Raw genomic sequence first — 21474 nt, 5'->3', positions numbered from 1 at the left:
TTAATTCTATTAATTCCAATAGTTACTCCACTATAAACTTAGAATTGCACTCTCAAAATTATAGATATAAATTACTTCTAAACTGTGAAGTGTCCATTTGATATAGTCATTGCATATAGATCAATCCCCCATAAATAATTCATAATTAGAGCTAGGTAAAATCCGTTAACCTCTCAAATTACTTCTTTATCCATGAGTATCATTGATTCTCTAATGGACAGTGATTCATAAAACACATTCATGAATCGGAGCTCCTACTGGTCCAAGTACCGAATCAACCCTCAAGAGAATTATTTATCTACTTCTTTCTTAAGAAGGAATGGATTCCATCTCGTGTAATAACATTCCCGGCTACCTAATTCATCATGTCTCCAAAATACAAGGAATATGATTCAGGATCTCAGAATCCGTACAGAGTAAATCAAAAGACACAAATCCATAAATAGGAGTCTGTTAAGAACTCAGGATTAAGACCATCCTATATATGACCATCGATAGACTCAATTAGAATTTCTTTACTTAACGGAATTATTAGAAATTCATATTGTATCTGTGTCCTTGTTCCACATAATCTTATTATGTGAAAAATACTCATTCAATATCTCACCATATTAACAGTGCGGATAACACCGTTCCATTCTAAATGGGAATGACATGTATTAATAATGTTTTAATTAAAGATTCCGAACTTTAATTAAATTTATTATGAACATTACTTTTTGATTATTATCCTTAAAAATTATCCTCTCGTATATAACACTTACATACAATGTTTAAGATTACATAAATAACCATGAAATTTTCATTGATATTCATAAAATATTCATAAATATATGCACATAAAATAATGAATAAACTCTTTTATTAAATAAATAATAAATATCCTATTACATCTCATGCTTCTAGGACACCATTCCCAACAGGAGATGTCTCGATTACCATATGCATCAGAAGTGGGTAGCTTAATGTTCGCTATAATTTGTACAAGACCAAACATTGCACAAGCAATGGGAGTGGTTAGTAGGGACATGGTGAATCTTAGTAAAGAGCATTGGAATACTATCAAGAGGATCCCAAGATACATAAAGTACCTCAGATGCTGCATTATGTTATAGAGGATCGGAGTTTACTGTCAGGGGCTATGTGGATTCAGATTTTGCAGGTGATTCAGATAAAAAAAATCCACTGCATGCTATAGAGCTGTAAGCTGGGTTTCGAAACTGCAGTCAGTTGTAGCGTTATCTACAACAGAAGCATAATACGTGACGGCTACACAAGCTTGTAAGGAAGCAATTTGGATTAAAAGTTTATTGAAGAAGCTTGAGCACAAAGAAGAGAAGATTCTTTTATTTTGTGATAGTCAGAGTGCCTTGCACATTGCAAAGAATCCAACCTTTCATTCCAGGACGAAGCACATAGGAGTTCCATTTCACTTTGTTCGTAAAGTAGTGGAAGAAGAAAGTGTGGATATGCAAAAGATTCACACAAAAGAGAACCTAACAGACGCATTGACCAAGCCACTAAATACTGACAAGTTCAAATGGTGTAGATCCTCGTGTGGCCTAACTGAAACGTAAGCAGTATGGTAGCAACAAGGTAGAAAGGATGGTGTGGAGACATGATTGATTCTCAATCAAATCTCCAAGTGGGAGAAATGTTGGATTAGGCTTAGGCCCAAAGGCCCAAAATTGGAAAAGCCTAAGGCCCATGATTCAAAATTTACAATTAGAGAGAATGTTGTAATCATCATTTTTCATAGTCAAATCCTTCTACACTTGTCCCGTGATTTTTACCTCGTCTCTTTTAGGAGTTTTTCACGTAAAATATTGTGTGTCCATATTATTTTTATTTTTACTCATTTCTTATTTTATTGCCAGATTTATTAACATTTTTTTTTTTTCCGATAAAACATGAATGAAAGAAAAGGCATTTGAACATAAGGTCAACTTAAGGATATGGAGGAAGAGAAGTCAAATAAAAGGAGAACACTACATAATAGAATTAGCAAATCGGTCCGAATCAATATGGAAATATACAATCTGACAAGAATGATAACTTTAACTTTTGATTAGGATGAATTATCTCAGCAACATATTTTTTTGATGAAAAATGCTAGCGACACTTTTTTGTCATTCTCTAGATTTATTATTTGACACTTAAACTCCATTAAAGAACATATTATTATTTAAACAGAAAATAAGATAGCAGAGTCCATATATCAAATAATGAATATAGAGAGTGACAGAAAGAATGTCGTTAACATTTCTCATTTCTTGAATTTGAACGTGTCCTATTATGTTAATCTAACTCGAAGAACTATCAAATTGCTTTCTCCCTCTTTAAAGCTAAGGGCAGAGCTCCTTAAAATCAGCACATGAACAATAGTTTACAAACGAGGAATCATAGGAATAGGGGAAAAATTAAAAAGTTCAGCCATCCATTATTGAAGAACATTCAAAAGCCCTGGTGTTTAAAGAATCTTTACATTCATCTACAGATTTTCACCCAAAAAAAAAAAAAAAAAAAAGGAATCGGAGACTAATAACAAGAAATAAAGAAAGAAAAAATAACCTAACAAAAAAAATGAAAAAATACACACACACACACACACTCAGAAGTAACAAATTGAAAGAATCGCCAAAACAAAAAAATAAAAATAAAAAAAATCTAAGCATCAAAAATGAAAACAACAACAACAATAATGATATTGATGGTGAGGACAGTCTCCAAAACTTGAACAAAAGAAACAGCCCAATTATACTCGTGAAAAGAAAATAAGCAATGTAAATCAACGATTCACCAAAAGTTGAGCATGAGGGACATGATGAAATTTAGAAAACTAAAACCGCCAACCTTTGAGAGACTCACCTCTGAGCGCGTCCAATTCAGTCACGCAGAGAGACGTGAAAAGGAAACACCATCATTTATCAAGACAAAATTCCAGGAGAATCGAAAGATTTTTTTTTCTTTTTTAAGGCAAGTGAATAGAAACTTTTTTCTTTTTCTTTTTCTTTTGAAGAGGAATAGAAACCATTCCACCCATAAGAAATAAGTTGCACACAAAAGAAAAAAAAAAAAAACAGAAAAATACAAATATTACTCTTTATGTCACTCACCGTCATCTCATACATTTACTGTTTGACATATAGACTCTACTATCTTATTTTATATTTAAATAATAATATATCATGATAGTAATGTTTACATGTCAAACAACACATGAATGTATAGAGTGGTAAAAAGAATGATAAAAAAAGTTATGTTAATATTTCTTAAAAAGAACATACACGAAACCGCTTTAAGAATTTACGAAACATATTTATTCTTAGACATGTGGAATAGATAGGTAGGTAGAAGGGTAGAAAAATATTAGATAGATATACGAATGTGGCGCATCAACGACAAGTTGTTGCACACCTGAGTACGTGGGTTTGTTTTAATCCAAAATTAAGTCAATGTTTCATTAACAATCATTTTGACTGTGCTTGATTTCCAACGTACTGCTCTTGCAATATTTAAGTGAATCATAATTATATCACAAAACCTATGTGAAAAGATAACTTGCCAACCTCTTTATATACCTCTACGTGTGATGCGAGTGTCTAAGCTAGATATCCCATCTAGGCAAGTTAATACTGGCTATGTTCTTAACCCTTTCCGTTGGTGTTCAAATTATGTCACAATTTTATTTTATTTTATTTTAGAAGAATCTTGACATAATTCTTGTGGGAAAATGAAATTACAAAGTTATCCCTAGAACTCATGCTAAATGCCAGATTCGACATCATGACAATTGAAAAACTATACCTCGTGTGGCTAAATCAATGAAAAGTCTTTCAGTGTGTCGAGTGACAAACACCCAAAATCCAAAACCAAAAATTATTGTCTTTACTGTCTCTAATACTTCCAAGTTCCATATTATGTAAAGCTTTTGTAGATGCTCAAATCCATGTGCAATATGAGCTAGGAAATATATTCACGTAGGTAAACAAGTACAAGAGCACCCCAACAAAAATAAACAAACGAAAGAAAGCTGTGCTACCCAGCCACAACGCCAGAGTTATATGAAACTCTCCATAAGAATTACAATAACCGTGGGTGGACAGATACAAAAGATAATCATATTCTGGTCTTAAATCGAGACTATAAAGCGTCGATAAAGTGTTGGTTTCAGATATTCCCGTGGGAAACATGAGTTGGGATTTCTCCTTGGTTATCCAAGGGCATGTACTGTGCCATAATTGCCCTTATCTCTGAATCCATGTATCTCTGCGCAAAAAGAAAAGAAAAATGTTGAAACAAACAAAGGAGCATCTTTGCAAGTTTTTTCAGTCTGCGGAATTCAAATTAAGTCGATTAGAGTTTACGAAGAAGATAAGTCAAGAAGTATCTATTTGCTTCCTTCCATCCCAACCAAATAATCAAATAAATACATAATAGTATGGAAGCACACATAGATAATATACAAAGATGTAAATGAATATGTCCACACACGTATTCTATCATTTCATTCACACATAAATGTGTGCATGCATATGCATACATCAATGCATGTATAAGCACATTGGCCTTTTTTCAGTATAAATGATATAAATGATATAAAAAGGATCTCAACAAAATAACATTCATCATACCCGGATTCTGTACTTGTATACTGCATATGCACAGACCCCAACAGCAGCCAAGCATAGAATAATAAAGAAAATACCTCCCATGCTGAGCCGTACAGAAGACTCTACAGTTGCTGCTGTTTTCCAAATAGACAAAATTAGACGGTTAAAAAGCGAGGAAAAAAAAAAAAAAAGAAAGACGCACTCAAGGAAACTATTAATCTAGGGCTATAACTTTTGATCAAAAGAGCAAACTAAAAGCAAAAATATTATCTCCAAAAGTCCCAATATTCAGCAAGATGCAAATACAAACTCATATCTGATCGTAGAGAAGAACATGGTCCAACACAATGAAAACAAGAAACTCTTATAAACTCACATATGCACGTGTCATGTTCCTGCATATAAATTGAGCCACCATTACAGCTGCAATCATAACTTCCCCACGTATTCTTGCATTTGCAATCCGAGCATTGGCATGCAACTTTCTCCTTACACTCATTGATATCTGGAATGTGCAAAGAAGAAACTCACCTTTAGTTTAATGATACAAGCAACATTTTTCTTTGTCTATTAAAGCCACAAATTAAAGCAAATATATGGAGTGATAATCATTTCAGAGGAACTACACATTCACCCATCTGACAAAATCCCTATAACAGCAGGGAACAGAGAAGCGTTAAGGATAAAAAAGAATCATTTGAGCATGAAACACAGGCAGAGCACGGAATTTGTTCCTATTGGGGGCATAAGCTAAGATAAAATTAGAACAAAAATAACAAATAATAATCTATTAGTATTTTTTTTTTTTTTTTTTTTGTTAACTACTATTTTTCCCCCCTTTTCTCAATGGGCCATCAGCGCTTGTCCTTTCTCCAATGTGCCAACAACGCTCCAAGTATAGCTGTGTTTTAGCATAAAACAATGTGGCTCCGCCACACATAAATATTATACAAACACTAAATTACAAGTGGTTCACAAATGTTGCTCGTGACGTTATGTAAACATCGGCAAAGCGAAAGCTAATACCTTGTACCTTACTAATAAAAATCATGATTTAATACATTAATCAAAGGGAAAGCGGTAGTGAGTACCTTCACAGCTATTCACTCCATCACCTTTGAATCCTGGCGGACAGTTGCAACCTTTTGTATGGTCATCCTGAACATCCATCACAAATAAACTAGTTCAAATAAAAACCAACTTCCACAATCTGTTTTGCGTTATTTATTCACTTATTTAGCTTTCTGAAAGATGGACAGAGGGATGTGATTTCAGAACATATCATTGCAGGAAAAACTTACGACACATGCAGAGTAAGTCTTGCCATTTTGGGTTTGCTTCCAGCAACCTCCATTGTTGATTTCACAGCGTAAAGGACCTGAAGCTGTAGGGTGAGAAAAGTATATAAATAACAATTTCAAGAATTAACGAGAAAGATATAAGAAGTACAACAGACAGTTTTTCAATAATTCCAACTTAAAACCCAAATAAAACATAGACCACACTTTTACAATAAAAAATGGAACTTCTACCACGTGCAGATGCTTGATATACCTTTTTTTCCCCTCTAAAATCAACAATCACACTTTTTGAGCCTAGAACTTGCGTTGTATTTGTAGAACAAAAAATTTATCTATAAAATAAACAAGCAGTTGAAACTCCTCTAGGAGATTGTTTGTGGATCCACTACATACATCCCAAGCTTATGACCAAGGGGGAAAAAAAGGAAAAAAAAAATCTAAACTCACGCGTCTTATAAAGCATTTACCTTGACAGTGAGTATAACCATCACCCACAAACTTTACACCCTGCACAATAGGGCATTCACACACTCTTCCCCGGAATGTATCCTAAGAAAAATAAAATGGTGCTCAGACAAAAGCTAGGAAAAAAATAGATTAAGACTTGAAAAGAAATCAAAAGATATTCCCCAAGATCCTGCATGATCAAACCCATTTGATATCATGCTAGTGAAGATACCTGGCATGCAGTAATGTTAGCAGTCTTGTCCTGCCAGCAGCCACCATTATTTTCCAAACACTCATTCGTCTCCACATCTGCATTAACAGATTAATAAGGGATTTCAATAAAATCATAACAAGTTTTACTACCCAAATTGAGATCACATATAAATAAGGGAACCATTAATAATACTATAGAATATCTTCTGCTAAATTTAACATCAAGTGGTTGTTGATCATTGTAGCCCATTGCACGGAAAGAGAAGAAGTCAAGTGGAACCAACTTAGCTCATCAAAAGGAACCAATAGTATGCTGACAAAAATGAAATTTTGGTGGCCCTTTTTGTAAAAGGTTCAATAAGTTATACTATGATTTGATTTATTTGCTGAAGTGAAGTTGTGGGACCATTCTCAATTAATATCAAGTACAGAGAAGGGAAGAAATTGATGGAAGACATAACAGGCGCATTCTTTTCAGTCGAGTTGAGAACTTGAGTTTAAATGCAAATTTATGTGGTAGAAAACACTGTAGCAAAAAAATAAATTGGAATGTTTGTGATAGAAAACAACTGTAGCAAATAGTTCAAGTTGTGATTTGAATTGTAAAAAAAACGTGCCCAACAAGAATGAGCAGACACACACGTGAAGAACTGAGCTTCCCATGCACACCTGTAAAATGTGAACTACGAAAACAAAAATATAGAATGGATGTGGGAAAAGGCAAGGTGAAGACCTTCACTTAGACAAATGGCAGGTTCAGTGGTCTCTTGGAAACCTGAACATATAGCCTTTAGAACTGCTCCTTTGTCCAACTTCCCTATAAACCAGTAAGCATGCGTTAGAGCAAGTCATACACATGTAGTTAAACAGCTAGCAAGATATTCCAAGAAGCATTGAGACCTCTGTATTGTCTTTGGTTTATCACAAGAGTCGGCAATATGGTGACATCTCCTCGGGAGCCTTTGCCTATCTGAAACCAGAATTTTAAGTTTTCATTGTAATATGCTTGTATGCACATGTATAACAATAACAATAACAATATTAATAATAATGACAATTACTAATGTGAAAAATAAAATGCACGATGAGTAAGAACATCTAATACTAGTTTTTTTTTTCCCTTGGCTAAACAAACCACGTGCTTAATATTTAGAAGATAAGAATAAAGAATAAATCACCAATCAAAAAAACTATTTCACAAGCCCAACCTGTGCATCTTGCTCAGCTTTAAGAACCGGATTTTCCTTATCCGCGCCAGGATCTCCAACACAACTTTGTATATTCTTGAGATCAACACCTTCACAAGATTTCACAAAAAGAAGAATATAATAAAGAATGATCCATTGCAATCTCAAAGTCCTAGAAGGATAACTTGCTCTTATCTTTAAAGTGACATGACATCAAAACAGGTTTCTGTTTCCTGCTTCCTAGTGAAATCAGACAAATGGATGATGCTAAGAAATTTGTTTGGATAGGAGCAATTTAATCATGGAGCTTCTGCTTAACCAGACTAAAAAACTCAGAAAAACTGCATTAGTTTTATAAGAAAACAAGTCGTCTTACTAATTAGTTTTCTCAGATTTATAACAAAAGAACTTAACAATGATCAATGTCAAACTAGGATCTAGAGCGGAAAAAACAATTGCAAATATTTCTCAAGTGGAAAATTGCACATATATTAGCCATAAAAGAAACGATAAAACACCATATTGCCAAACTAGATCCTCGAAACAATAGTAGTACGAAACATCAATTCATCGTCATATTACAATAAGCCCTTGACATTAAAAACGAAAATATCACAAAAATAGGAATGAAGAAACAAGTAGCAATTGCTAGGTATGAACTTTTGAAAATGTTGGAGGCTAGTAAAAAAAAAAAAAAAAAAAAAAAACAATATAAGCGAAGAAACATATATACAATTGAAAGTTGGTGCATTTGGTATACCAAATTTAACCACGACCTACCAAGGGATTCAATAACTTTGTTTGCACATTCTTCATTGTACTTCTTCTCTTTCATTGGGCAACGGATTCCAAAGTCAGTCACATAGTCCCACCAAAGCCATGGCTTTCCACTTTCATTGGCAACTTTAAAGAAGCAAGCTTGACGAAGATTTTGAATCACGACATCCTTCCCATCATAACCTCTACTGAAATCCTGCTCTGGGTCAGGAGCGCAGTATCTTCCGTGATTGATGCATTGAGACTTGCACTGTTTGCTCACAAGAAAAGCTTCCGGGCAATACCAAGTTATGTAGTGAGGTGTGAATTGAGTGTATCCTTTTCGCTCAAGTATCTGAGCTGCTCCTTTAAAGCTCTTGGCAAACTCTATCTGGCTGTCACATTTGGGTCCACATTCGTCATTGCTATTTGTCCACAATTCATACTCAACCCGCTCATCAGGATGTGGAAGAGCCTCTGTCCAATCAAGTTTTATGTTGACCATATCCTTATCGGATAAGGCTTTTCTGATGCTATCTCCCAAAGATTTGCTAATAAGGGCTGAAGGGATGGTGATCTTTTGCAGATAATCAGCATCTGCATTTTCTTCTTCAGGATTGTCCATGGTAATCAATGGCTCAAACTTGTCATCAGCAACAAGAATTGCCGCTGCTCCACCATTCTGTGCATTCCATGCCTTCAAAGTAAAGAAACAATCTGCCAAGACAGCATTGAAGAAACATGTATCAGATAGATGCAGAAAGCGCCTATAATTTTTTGCACAAGATTCCTCAATCAAATATCTAACTGCTGCCGATGAACCATCAATATCACCAAAGAAAATGGTGACTAGATATCAAAATTTCCACAGCCACAGAATTGGTTGAAGCAATGTTGTTTATCACCACTGGCGATCTTCACCATACCTTCTGAGAAATAATAATATTAAAATGTCAACTCTGAGACTAACAAAGAATCCTAATAACCCACCCAGCTTTTACATGTCAATTTCTAACGGTTTAAAACCAGTTACTGATCACCAATAGTGATAACTAGCATTTTTTCAATTGTTAATAAGAAATAAAATTAAGATAGCCTTATTTTAATGGGTGGAATTTGGGTTTTTAAGATTGTTTGGCAGGAGGGATTTGGAGAATAAATGGACTAGGCGCGCGATTCACAATCATCCAAAAGACCCCAATTTTTATACCTCCTAATTTGGAGGGATTAAAAATGAGATCATATTAACTTTCCTTTCTCGTCTCCTACCAAACACTACAAGAAAATGGCCCGCTCCCTCCCTCTCTATTTTCATCACACCAATTATCTAGCTCTCCCTCCTACCAAACATAACACATCAAAAAGTTTGAACCCCTTAGATTCTTATAATTCTCAAAACAAAGTCAATGAACCGTCTAGGTCAACTAATACATGATCAAAGTTAATCATGTCAAATGGGTGCTTCACATGGCTTACACAAGTATAGATATCTATAAATCTATATCCAATCTAATTAAAAATAAATAAACAAACAAAAAACAAAGAACCACCGATAATCAATTAAACATAAACAACTAATACAATCACATAACTAACTAAAAGAAACTATGAAAAAAGAAAAGGAAAAAAAAAACAAAAACTTTGTTACCTCCTCTATCGGCAAGGAGAAAAGTTGGCAAACCACCGGGCTTGGATTTGAAAGAAACACTGAAATCCTCAAAGTTTTTGCATGCTTTCTGATTGGCCTGAGGATAAACCACAGTCCCAACCAAAGTTCCTCCGTATTGAGGAACTCCAAAATTCCCAATTGCGCATTCGTAGACGCCTTTCAATGGATTCGGCGAAGTGACTTTCAAGCTGTTCTTCTCCACCACGAACCTTCCCACCACACACGACGACCAAGAAACAAATACCAAAACGCAAACCAAAATCCCTAGCTTTTCCCTCATCTTTTATGGCAAAAACCCAGATCAATATAACACCAATTCTAATGATTGGGGCAATTTCGAAACCAGACTTCGAAATTAACGATCACGAGAGCTGAACTCGATAAATTAATTCTAGAATATGGGTTTTCGTTTTTCGGAAACCCAGAACGGAGATTCCAACGTTTGTTGTGGAAAGCGATTTTGTCTTGGGTTTTGTGAGCTTTTTGTCTGGGCGTCTTCTTGACAAGAAGAAAGTATCGGTAATGGGGAGCAAAAGAATTTGGGCGAAAGAACAGTATAATTGTCAAATTCCTTGAATAAACAAGCAAAAGCAGACGGAAGTTCCAAATATTTAATCAAATTCTCAAAGACAAAAACCAAGTTTGGCTCCTTCGATTTTCGACGTAGTTCATCCAATTAACCTTAACCGACATCAGTAAAGTCTTAAATATATACAGGCGACGAAAGTGATTTTCTTTCCCTTTTTTACTTTGTTCTTTTTTTTTTCCCCTGCCTCTATCATTTTATTTTCTTTTTGGTAACTTCGAGTATATAGACATTTTAATTCCTGAATTTTTAATTTTAACATATGACCTAAGTTTTCAATTTTTGTTAGTTTTGTTCCATGATATTAAAATTAATGAATAATTTTTAAAATTTTACATAAATATACATTATGTATAAAAATGTAATTCTTTCCATAAAATTATAAGTTTTTATGCGATAGATACGTGATTATTGTTAAATTTCAAAAATCGTTAAATCAATTTTAATATCAAGGACAATAACAGTCAAAAAAACAAAAATTAATGGATTAATAAGCCAAAATTAAAGGTTTCGGATAAAGTTAAAAGACTATTTGTGTCAATTACTCTTTTTTTTTATAGATATTTCACACATTTTCCTTGTAAACTTATAGGGTTTCATAATTTTTTAATTTTACAATTTACATATCAACTTGTAAAATTATTATAATGAGTCTCATATAGGTAATGATTGTGTTTAATTAGTAACCTAAACATGATCGACAAAAAATTCTAATATCTTAATTCAAAACCATAACACAAATTTCTCAATTATCCGTTTGTTTAATGTGTTTAAACTCATGGTTTTGATTCTATTATAGCGTTTTTCTCTCATAAAAAATTTAAAGTTCAAATGCCAGAATTAAAAATCAATGATTTAAATGTATAAACTAAACGGGCCCGAAGATCCTACAAATTTAGAGATAAATGTGTAGAACTCCTCATTCTTTAATCCACTAGGCAACTCTTATAAGTTGTTATTAAACAAATAAAATATTCAATATTATAAAAAAAATTTCCTAAAAATAAATTATGCAATGTGTTACAAATTGAAATAACAAATTACCAAAAATTAGAAGTCTAAGGGTAAATTATGAGGATCATACAAGTTTAGAGATAAATGTGTAAAACTCCTCTCTTTTTTATTTTTAATCCACTCAGTTACTCTTATAAGTTGTTATTAAACAAATAAAATATTCATTATTTTAAAAGTGTTTTTATATTTTCTTTGATTTATTTTGATCAATATAGTCCAATTTTTAATTAATATAATAACGACAATAAATTTTATGACATATTTTTTGTATTATATTCAATCATGATAATTAAATTAAACTAATTACAACTAATTTTAATTGGTTACTCTCAAAAAAATTAATTAATCTTAGCGTGCATAATGTATACTAGTTGGAACATGTGCTTATTCCTTTAAATATTTTTAGATTTGAGGATATAAATTTTTTTAAAAGTTTTTTTTCCATGATTTAATATTCTCTTAAGAGTTTAGTTTCGTAAAATAATATTTAAATAAAACATAATCTAGAAAAAAAATGTAGAAAAATTAAACAATAAATTATTTAGGATATTTATCAATAAATAATATTTAGTAGAGCCATAGAAGAAAAGTATCTAAATTGGGGATATATTTAAGAAAATTGATTTAAATGGAAATTAGGAAAAAATGTATTTATAAAAGTTATATCTAAAAAATGCATTCGACAATTGCAAGTTAGATTCATACACTATAAAATTTTTATTTAAATTCCTTTTGTACTTGCCAATTTAGTTAATTCAATAGTTTTTTAAAGGAAAAAAAAATAAACGTCCATGTTGTCAAAAACACTTAAACAATATAATAATTAAAAAAAAAAAAAACCTATTGGCTCTCCTATTATAAAAACTATTGGTTGGAAGAAGATATAAAAATGCGTATATGTTTTAATAAATTAAAATGTTCTTATTATTTCTTATGGTAATTCGAACCGATACATATTTAATTATGTCTAAAAGTAATTAGCATTGTGCCTTAATTGTGTGTTTATGAAGTTTAGATATATTATTGATTTGGCGTGCTAACGTGAGTGGGGATAAAGAAAAAGAAGGATCCATGTGGGGGCTTCTAAGTGATATTTATTGTAAGTCTATCAATTAATCTTTCTCTTACTTTTATTTTTTCCTTTCTACGTCCTTATAATCTTTTCCTTTTTTCTTTGCTAAAGATTTACGTCATGATCTATACCCATGTGTATTTGCTGTGTCATTATTACGTATGTCTAAAACAATAATAGAACAGCGTTTTCTTTTCCCGCTAGTGCATGCTAATAATAAGTGTTTAGCGTTTAGTAACTTAGATTAATTTGTCAATTTGAATAAATAGAACCTTAAATTTGAAACCTATCGCAACCGAGATCTAATAATATGCCTCATAAGTACTAAACAAAATGCAACATAAATTTTTTTGTTAATTGGGAAATTATAATCCAAACTTTTTAATTTGACATTGAGATCCTAATTATTGTACATTAATTGATAGTTGTTATCGATTAAACTTGGCAATACTGTGTCGCCATGGATGATCAAATTTAGGTCCTGAAAGACGATTTTGAAGTTCGAAATCTAACTTGCAAACTGCTAGTTTGGGGCACGAGGGGAAAAAGAAAACCGTTAGTTTGGGGTGCATGAAGGGTGCATGGGGCACTTTTGAAGTTCAGTGCAAAGGGTGCAAAGGGGCTTTGCAAGCCAACCCATCGCGAGTCGGACCCCGTCATGAGATAGAGCGTCCTCCCCATCACCACCATCGCAAGTTGGAGCCACTCGGGCCTCATCACAAGATGAGTCTCTTTTCATGGTAAACTAAACCGAAATAGTAGAAAATAGGTCAATATGAAAAGTTTAAGAAAGTATATAGACCAATTTTTAGTTATAGAAATTAATAGGTCATAACTTGTCAAGTTATGGTTCATAACCATATAAGTTATGGATAAACTTGTTAAGTTATGGTTCATAGCCAGACAAGTTATGGACAAAAACCGTGAATTATGGACAATAACTTGTCAAGTTATGGTTCATAACCAGAAAAGTTATGGACAAAAATAATAATTTAGCCTATTTATTAATTTATATAAACTATTGGTCTATTAATTTTAATTCATCTCAAGTCTTGACATATTTATCTCTTTTTCCCTAAACTAAATGAGCTATGAGAAATTAACATAAACAAAAAGCCTTCAATTGCAAACATTTAAATCGCCCAAAAATCATTTTGTTAAAATTAAAAGAATAGAAATTAAATTATCACTTACAAAATAGTTCGGGTTATTTTTTAAGTAATGATTGGTATACATCACAATTTTAAAACACGCTATCTAAACTTTTTTTAGAAAATGACAATTTCTAAACTGTGAACACGCTTTATTAGGAATAGAAGCTCAAAAGTAAAATTAAGAAAATACAAACAGTAGACGATTTTATCTTTTTGAAATAAACAACAATATGATGAAAATGAGGAGGTATGAACAAGAGCCAGATGCAACATCCAACCCCTACTCCCGAAGAGGCTTTCGTATCACAATCCGAGTGAAAGGGTCTAAAATATTGGAGTTTCGCTTGTAGGTCCTGAAAAAATAATTTAATAAAAAGTCGGTTTTCAGTCGTTAAATTTGTATCAAAAACTTTGTATTCCGCATGTTTTGTATCAAAAACTTTGTATTCTGCGTACTTTTTTAATTTGATGTTTTACTATGTTTTGTATCAAAAACTTTGTATTCTGCATACTTTTTTAATTTGATGTTTTATTATAGTCAACTTAATTTGATGATTTACTATATTCAACGGTTAGAAACTGATCGTATATGGAGGGAGACCCTATTAGAGAAACTCCTCCAAAATATATCTTTAAGTGTTGAATGCTGTCAGAAAAAATATATATAGAGTCAAATAGATATGCCCCTAATAGATCCTCTAAGAAAATGAAACGTGGGTATCATGGAGATGTTAAGTCCAGTTCAGGAATAAATTCTAGAAAGCGGATTGAATGACATAGAAATGGATCGGCAAATAACCTACAAACATGAGATTGAAAAAAAAAAAAAAAAATCAATTGCCCCCTGTAAGTGGCATTTATCGGAAATACTTGACATCAGAAGAGCAAAAAGGAAATCAGTTGCATATTTCAGATCAGATAAGATGAAGTACACGAGTTAAAAGAGTGTTTGTTTCCTTGATATATAAACGGTCAGACCACCATAGTTTAACTGTAAAAATTTATCTAGTATTTATGTTTCTCTTTTTCCTCTCCTCGCATTCACATAACCTATCACCTACGCTTTTCATATTGTACAACAGTATCTGTAAATTAAAATTTACAGGGAGCAATGGTATCCATTTTCATACAATTACAAGACAACACCTATTCCCGCTTATCTTCTTCAAGTGCTTCCCCAAACCCATCTGGGAACTCTCTCTTAGCCACCGTATCGCCACCCACATGCATGGCACTGCTAGTCAATGAGATACCCTCCTCATCAAATTCATCTCCTGTCTCCTCCGAGTACGCGTATCTGCATATCCCACAGCACAATAACCAACATACGTCACTCTTTTCTTCTTAAAAACAAAAAAACAAAAAAACAAAAACACTAATTCTATTGCCATCACTGTAGTTGAAAATGCTGACAAAATAAAGTGAATAAAGATAAGTGATAAATCTATTCGCAAAAACAAATATAGAAAGAGGGGTGGCCGCTAAAACAGCTAATTCGATCAATCAGCCATGTTCCCAAGTCCTAACTCCCAACCTAAACCAACCTACACAGGTTGGGTTGGGTTGGGAGAGCTATTGGTTTGGTATGGGTCGAGAAAATCTTGATCTAAAGGTTTTGGGTTGGTTTATGAATTGAGCATTACCCGTCTGCAAAAACTGAACCACACATACATATAAATATACTTTTCTTAGAAGTAGTTGAAGTCTAATTAATGTTGATGAACGATGAAGACTTCACCTTTTAGTTTTATTTAAGTTTATTTGTTATGATAGGTTGTAATACTACAATTTGATTTATTGCCTACGGCTAGAATTTGGTTAGGTTGTAATAAATATTTCATTCGACTATTTTATGGTATGATATGTTTATTTTAATTTATGATTTTATAATGAATTTATGAGATTAGTGCAAAAATGGACCTTCAAGAGTATTTAGAGGATCCAATCTTAGGCCCAATCCACAAGTTGGGGGATTTTTGGTTTGGTTTTGCGTTGGGAAAATCTTGATCCAAAATTTTTGGATTGGTTTGAAGATCGACTCCTAATCCACAAAACCCCATCCACGAACACAATCCTTCTTTCTTTTCTTTCTTTCTTTCTTTTTTTTTTTATTTTTTTTATTTTTTTATTTTTATGTCAATGTTAGAGTTTTTATGGACTTGTTGCTTCACAGAGAAACTCAGGAGACCAAAATTATTAACTGCATATATCCACCTTATGGTACAATCATATTTTCATTCAAGGAAAAATGAAGCCTTCCTGCCCTTAATGCACCACAAAGAAAATGAAAAATTGGAATATAACTCTTCCTAATCTTGGTTACGATCATATATTTGGTCAACATATATATTCAACAAGAAGCCTATAAGAAGTACACATTAAACAAACTATAACAACTAAATATAAAAAGCCAAGACAATAGTAAGACCAATTTAGCTTAATTTGCAAAAAGATTGACCAACTGAATTGAACCATAAGCATCCTCATTTGGCATTAGTTCTAGTCTTGTGCTTTTTCTGACAGCCTTGCGACGGTTCACAAGTATAGCTAAATATATGTTGAAAGCAATGAATCTACTTATTATTTTGAGGATCAAGAAGCAAAAGGATGCATACCATTTGTCGACCAATTAATGCATATGTTAAGCAAAAGGATCCTTAAGTACTTCACATACTCTAAAACATAGAATAAAGTCTTATCTAGTATTTTAACTTTGATCAATATACTAAATTTGTTTACACAGAAGCACTTACTCAAGCATTTCAAGCGTTAGTGCAGGGAGCCTTAGCGTTTGGTAGGAGGGAGGGAGAGATGGAGGGAAGGAGAGGGTGGAGGGAGAGGGTAAATTCTTTGTTGGTTAGAAGGAGAAGAGGAGGCAAAGGAAATATGGAGGGAGAGAGTCTCCCTCCGGGCCCACCATTTTGGATCCTTCCATTGATGGAAGGATCCAACCAATCCACTCTAAATTAAAAGAAAATGACTTTTTTACCCTTTAAAAGAAATTATTAACAAATAGCAAAATAGACAATATAGTAATTAAACAAATAACTATCATCTATCATCTCAACTCCCCCTCCCTCTTGCCAAAAAACATAAAGGATTATTATAATCTTCTCCATCCTTCACATTCTCCATCCCCCCAACTCTCTCCATCCTTCCTCCTCTCCATCCCTCCGACCAAACGGAGCCTCAGGAATTGCTATTTGAATAGTGCGTTTGATTCAGTTATGATGGTGCTTTCATCAAACTCTTGGTATGTTCACTCAATAAAAAGAAATCTATGTATGGCATATATATCCACATGTATACTCTGACACATGACTCATGAGCATGATTTAAACTGGAAATATTTACGCAGGAAAACATTAGCGATATATATAATAAAAAGGAAAGAAAAGAAACCGCTTAATCTTGCAAACAACGGATATCTGAACAACTACAGCCAAATATTACAAACTACTCTCTATGGAGGGGCAGAAAATAGCAGATGGCAATAAACAGGGAAGAAACAATGAACAAAGGAAATACCTCGTAGGGTTACGTGAAGGAGCCCAAAGAAGACAGATCACTGCCAGTAAGGAATATGCAAGCAGACTCCAGAAAGCTGGGATGATCCAAGCAATTTGCCAAAGCTCACTCAACGGGTCAGTTGCATTGAAGTACAGCTAAGACAACAGAAATTAGTGTAAAAATGATTATTAGTTTTGCACTAACACCAAATACATGAATCAATGACGTCAAAACCACTCCATGAGACCTAAATTTGTCATTTTGAACTCGTGGAATTGTTGATTACAATCAATACTTTTGTAACAGTTAATACCTCAAAGCCAATCCAAGCAATGGAGAGTAGCACAGATACTGCAAGAGAATTGGTAAATTTTCGGTAAAGCTCTAATTTAACCGTGTTTCTCCTCATCTGCATTCACAAAAATAAAAAGGGAAGATAACAGGTCATTTCAATCCCAGCAACAAGAGGAGTAATGTCTTCAGCGATTTGGAGATTCCATAAATGCAAACTTTCATTCAAGAATGCAGATAATATTACTTAGTATTGTGCCCATATTATTATGAATTTCCCATATCTAAGCCAAGAAAATCATAAAAAGTATGCGGCGTTCCTGCATAATGTATAAAGGAGAAGCCGCACCCACCACCACATTCATAAATCAATCCACAACACATATATACAGAGAAAAACATATAGAATAGTGAAATCACTGTATAAAATGATTGTATTATTCAAATAGCTATATGCAAAACAAAATAGACTCCAAAAGATTAAAGAAGTCGTAGAGAATCTAAAAAGCATAAAATTGCAACAACTAAAAAAGAACAACAAATTAACAATTACCTGAAGCTTCTCTAAAGTTTTTGATAATGATGAAAAAATCCAAAGAATAAACCAGGAATCCAAGAAAGCAACAGGTAGGACCAAAAATAGCTTTGTTTTTCCAGAAAAGTCATTTATATTCCCTAAATGCTCAACAAGCTCGAGAGCCTGTGATGCCACAAAGTATATTACACCAAGAAGAAGAACTTTCGATGTTATACCACCAAGAGTTGGTTTCACCACTCCATAGCCCATTGAAACCACCAAAAGAAGAAGACGAGACACAGTCTTCTTCACAGAGCTAAAGGTTACTGCCCACAATGTAATGCCCATTGGTCTCGTTCCTGTGGAATTAAAATTGGCATATTCAAAGTACCACACAGCCATTTCACACATACCAAGAGCAATGACAGCAGTAATATGGTAGTGCAGCTGTATAATATCCTTCCAAAACCGAACAAATCTTAGAAACCAGACTAGGCCAAGTACAAGGTAAGCTAAAGACATAAAGCCATAGAATGTCATCAAAGGAGCCATCTTCCCAGGCAAATAACCATCCGGGTTCCTCCACACAGTCCTACCTTTAATTAATGTGCCCTTGAGTTCGGGATCACAGAACATAAAATAAAGGTAGTACATTCCAGTCTTATTGATTTCAACCATCTGTGGACTCATACTGGTTTCCACATTCTTTCCTTCAAAAAACGTCTTGATACGCATAGGCCAGTCGGGATTGTCTTCGGATTTATGTATAATAACTTCTCCTAACTTACAGGATCCAGAGTTGGCAAGACCTGGGGTGCAGCATATCACATTGGATTTCAAAAACGACCCCCCAATCCTTTCCCTGTCTTTTACCTCAAGTATGATAGCTTCAACCAACCCAGTATTCTGTTGCATAGCGTTCTGCTTATTCGCTGAATCTTTTGTCCTCACAAAACTGACAGACTCAAACCTGAAATCCCCACTAGTGAGACCAACATCCACTACCCAAATCCAATCTAAACAAGAAATAAAAAGCATTCTACGCGAACATTTTCAATCAATTTAAGGGATTACCCACAAAAATCTTCAGAGTTACGAGTAAGTAACAGTTTAACTACAAAAATACTTATGACAGTTTTCAACAATTTTGTTATCCCTCTCATAGTTGCTATGGATAAACCTTAAACACAGTTTCTCTAATTGAATGTGTCTCGAATCTAGAGATTGGTTAATTTAATAATTGATATTTAAATTCAATCTTTAGTTAAATTATCTCCGATTGTCAAAGTTAATGAGCAGCAGTTTGACTACAAAGAACTTATCCGTTTTCATATATTTGTGTCTCTCTCTCTTACATTTGCTAAAACCCCGGTTCTCTGATAAAATATTCTAGTGGAAGCTGCAATTCAACTATTTGTTCCCCTTAAAATCAAACCATCAAATTAATTTTCAACTGCTCCAACAATCTCTTATAGTTGATATATATAAACCTAAAAATCCAGTTTCTCTAATTAATAGTCTCGAAGCCACAAATTCGTTAATTTAATTCTTAAAATTGAGACTATAGTTAAATTATCTTCCAATCTTCAAAGTTAATGAGCAACAGTTTGACTACAAAGTATTTACCAGTTCTCATATATTTGTGTTTCTCTCTCTTACATTTGTTACAATATCCGATCATCAGACAAATCAGCAACTGCTCCAACAAAAACGCCGATGAAAAAACAAAATCGCGATTAAAGAAGATCGTCTCAAATTGAAAGCTCAAAAAGCAAAACGAATCGTTACCTGATGAAGGACTTGCCCTTAAGAGGCTTATCAGGAGGAGAAGAAGAATCATGATCGGCAGAAGCAGAAGAAGAATCACGACGGATTTTAGAAGCATAAAGGCCTTCGCTTCCGCCATGGAAGAAGAAGGCGTTTTCCTGAGGAGTAAAGGCTTCTCTCCCGTACTCGTGAATCGAAGCGCTTGAAGAAGCCAACCAAAACCACCATATAATAAGAAACCCTAGCCCCAATCTCTTGAAACTCCATAAGAGCATTTCTTTCTCCGCCATTTTTTATACTAAGTTCGTCTGAGTCAGAGAGACTCTCTCTCTCTCTCTCTCTCTCTCTCTCTCTCTCTCCTCGTGACAGTTAGTTAGAAGCTGATGAAATGGGGAAGAAAGAGAGAGAAACCAAACCCAACTGAGAGTGGGCACTACTGACTGCAATTGGACTCTGTGCCTGTGGGGAAACTTGGGCCTTCTGTTAGATTATGGGTGAAAGCAACACAAATACCCCTTGGAACACTATCCTTTCATTTTTGTCCCCCATAACATTGACCCTTTTATTACTGCCCTTCAAATGGATTGGTTAATGATTAACATTGTATATAATCGAAATTATCCTTATTGATAAAAGAATAATAATATAAAACATTACAATTAATTCTCTACCAAATGTCTTCGAAAAGCGCCCTCTGGTCAGTGATCCTCGAATACTAATCTCATAGATTATTTTTTATAATCTACTAGATTATTCCTTATTTTTAACCCCCAAAAAAAGAAAAATTGTCTCCAATCACTAGAGAGTAATTTTTTAAAATTTTACTTTTATACGATTCATTTGGAGGTTATAAAAAAAATCATACCTTATATTTTGTATCGTTAATCGAATATATAACTTCAAATTTCAAGTTCATGCTAAATCCATTCATAAATATTAAATGAAGCATTTATTAATTTTCAACAACAGTTGTCGTCCCTGATATGACTGTGCATATCCTTATGACGATATTAAATGGTCACTAAGTTTTAACCATCTTGAGCGCCTACGTATTGATCATTTGACATTTTGCTTCCTTTATTTTTCTTTTTCTTTGATTTCATTGTAATGCTATAAAATGTTTAATGATTTACGTACTCTTTTAACGGGTTTAATTATAATCTATTATTTCTCTCTAAACGGGCAACTCGATTGGATCAACTTGAATTTTTTACTTTTAACTTACAATTTGATGAATATAATAAATAATGAAATTCAAAATTTTTTTTTTCAATACCAGCTAAAATTAGGAAAGGGCATAAATAATAAAATCATTTTTAAAGTTCAAGGGCATAAAGGCTTCCCTAATGTAAATTCATTATTGGCTTCCTCTGGCCA

At 33.4% G+C, this 21474-nt stretch overlaps 2 protein-coding genes across 3 annotated transcripts; both read right to left on the bottom strand.

The window, feature by feature from the left end:
• Positions 1 to 3938: 3938 nt before the first annotated feature.
• Positions 3939 to 10893, bottom strand: LOC21397138 (vacuolar-sorting receptor 1). Of its 2 annotated transcripts, none has more exons than XM_010095244.2 (12): positions 10166 to 10893; positions 8542 to 9234; positions 7783 to 7871; positions 7475 to 7544; positions 7308 to 7391; positions 6594 to 6670; positions 6382 to 6463; positions 5915 to 5997; positions 5705 to 5771; positions 4990 to 5118; positions 4635 to 4747; positions 3939 to 4269 (listed from the first exon to the last, which is right to left on the bottom strand). In XM_010095244.2, exons 1-12 carry the CDS (start codon positions 10464 to 10466, stop codon positions 4171 to 4173), a joined length of 1887 nt encoding a protein of 628 aa, XP_010093546.1. In that variant the 5' UTR covers positions 10467 to 10893; the 3' UTR covers positions 3939 to 4170. The 2 variants fall into 2 exon arrangements, with proteins under 2 accessions (XP_010093546.1, XP_024019549.1); XM_024163781.1 differs by having other exon boundaries at positions 4635 to 4744.
• Positions 10894 to 14949: 4056 nt separating this feature from the next.
• Positions 14950 to 20606, bottom strand: LOC21397136 (transmembrane protein 87A). Its single transcript, XM_010095242.2, has 5 exons — positions 20119 to 20606; positions 18367 to 19300; positions 17836 to 17931; positions 17541 to 17677; positions 14950 to 15309 (listed from the first exon to the last, which is right to left on the bottom strand). Exons 1-5 carry the CDS (start codon positions 20385 to 20387, stop codon positions 15159 to 15161), a joined length of 1587 nt encoding a protein of 528 aa, XP_010093544.1. The 5' UTR covers positions 20388 to 20606; the 3' UTR covers positions 14950 to 15158.
• Positions 20607 to 21474: the final 868 nt, after the last annotated feature.

This window comes from Morus notabilis, unplaced genomic scaffold (assembly GCF_000414095.1).
Source record: "Morus notabilis unplaced genomic scaffold, ASM41409v2 Scaffold403, whole genome shotgun sequence".
Taxonomy (NCBI): Eukaryota; Viridiplantae; Streptophyta; class Magnoliopsida; order Rosales; family Moraceae; genus Morus; species Morus notabilis.
This window is presented reverse-complemented; position numbering and strand designations above follow the sequence as displayed.

Coding starts and splice junctions, on each gene's coding strand:
- LOC21397138 (XM_010095244.2), bottom strand. CDS start 10,466: ATGAGGGAAAAGCTAGGGATTTTGGTTTGCGTTTTGGTATTTGTTTCT. Junction 6,464..6,593: donor CTAACATTACTGCATGCCAG/GTATCTTCACTA, acceptor TATTTTTCTTAG/GATACATTCCGGGGAAGAGT. Junction 5,119..5,704: donor TGGAGTGAATAGCTGTGAAG/GTACTCACTACC, acceptor TGCACATTCCAG/ATATCAATGAGTGTAAGGAG.
- LOC21397136 (XM_010095242.2), bottom strand. CDS start 20,387: ATGGCGGAGAAAGAAATGCTCTTATGGAGTTTCAAGAGATTGGGGCTA. Junction 17,932..18,366: donor AAACTTTAGAGAAGCTTCAG/GTAATTGTTAAT, acceptor TTGTGAATGCAG/ATGAGGAGAAACACGGTTAA. Junction 15,310..17,540: donor CCTTCACGTAACCCTACGAG/GTATTTCCTTTG, acceptor TGGGATATGCAG/ATACGCGTACTCGGAGGAGA.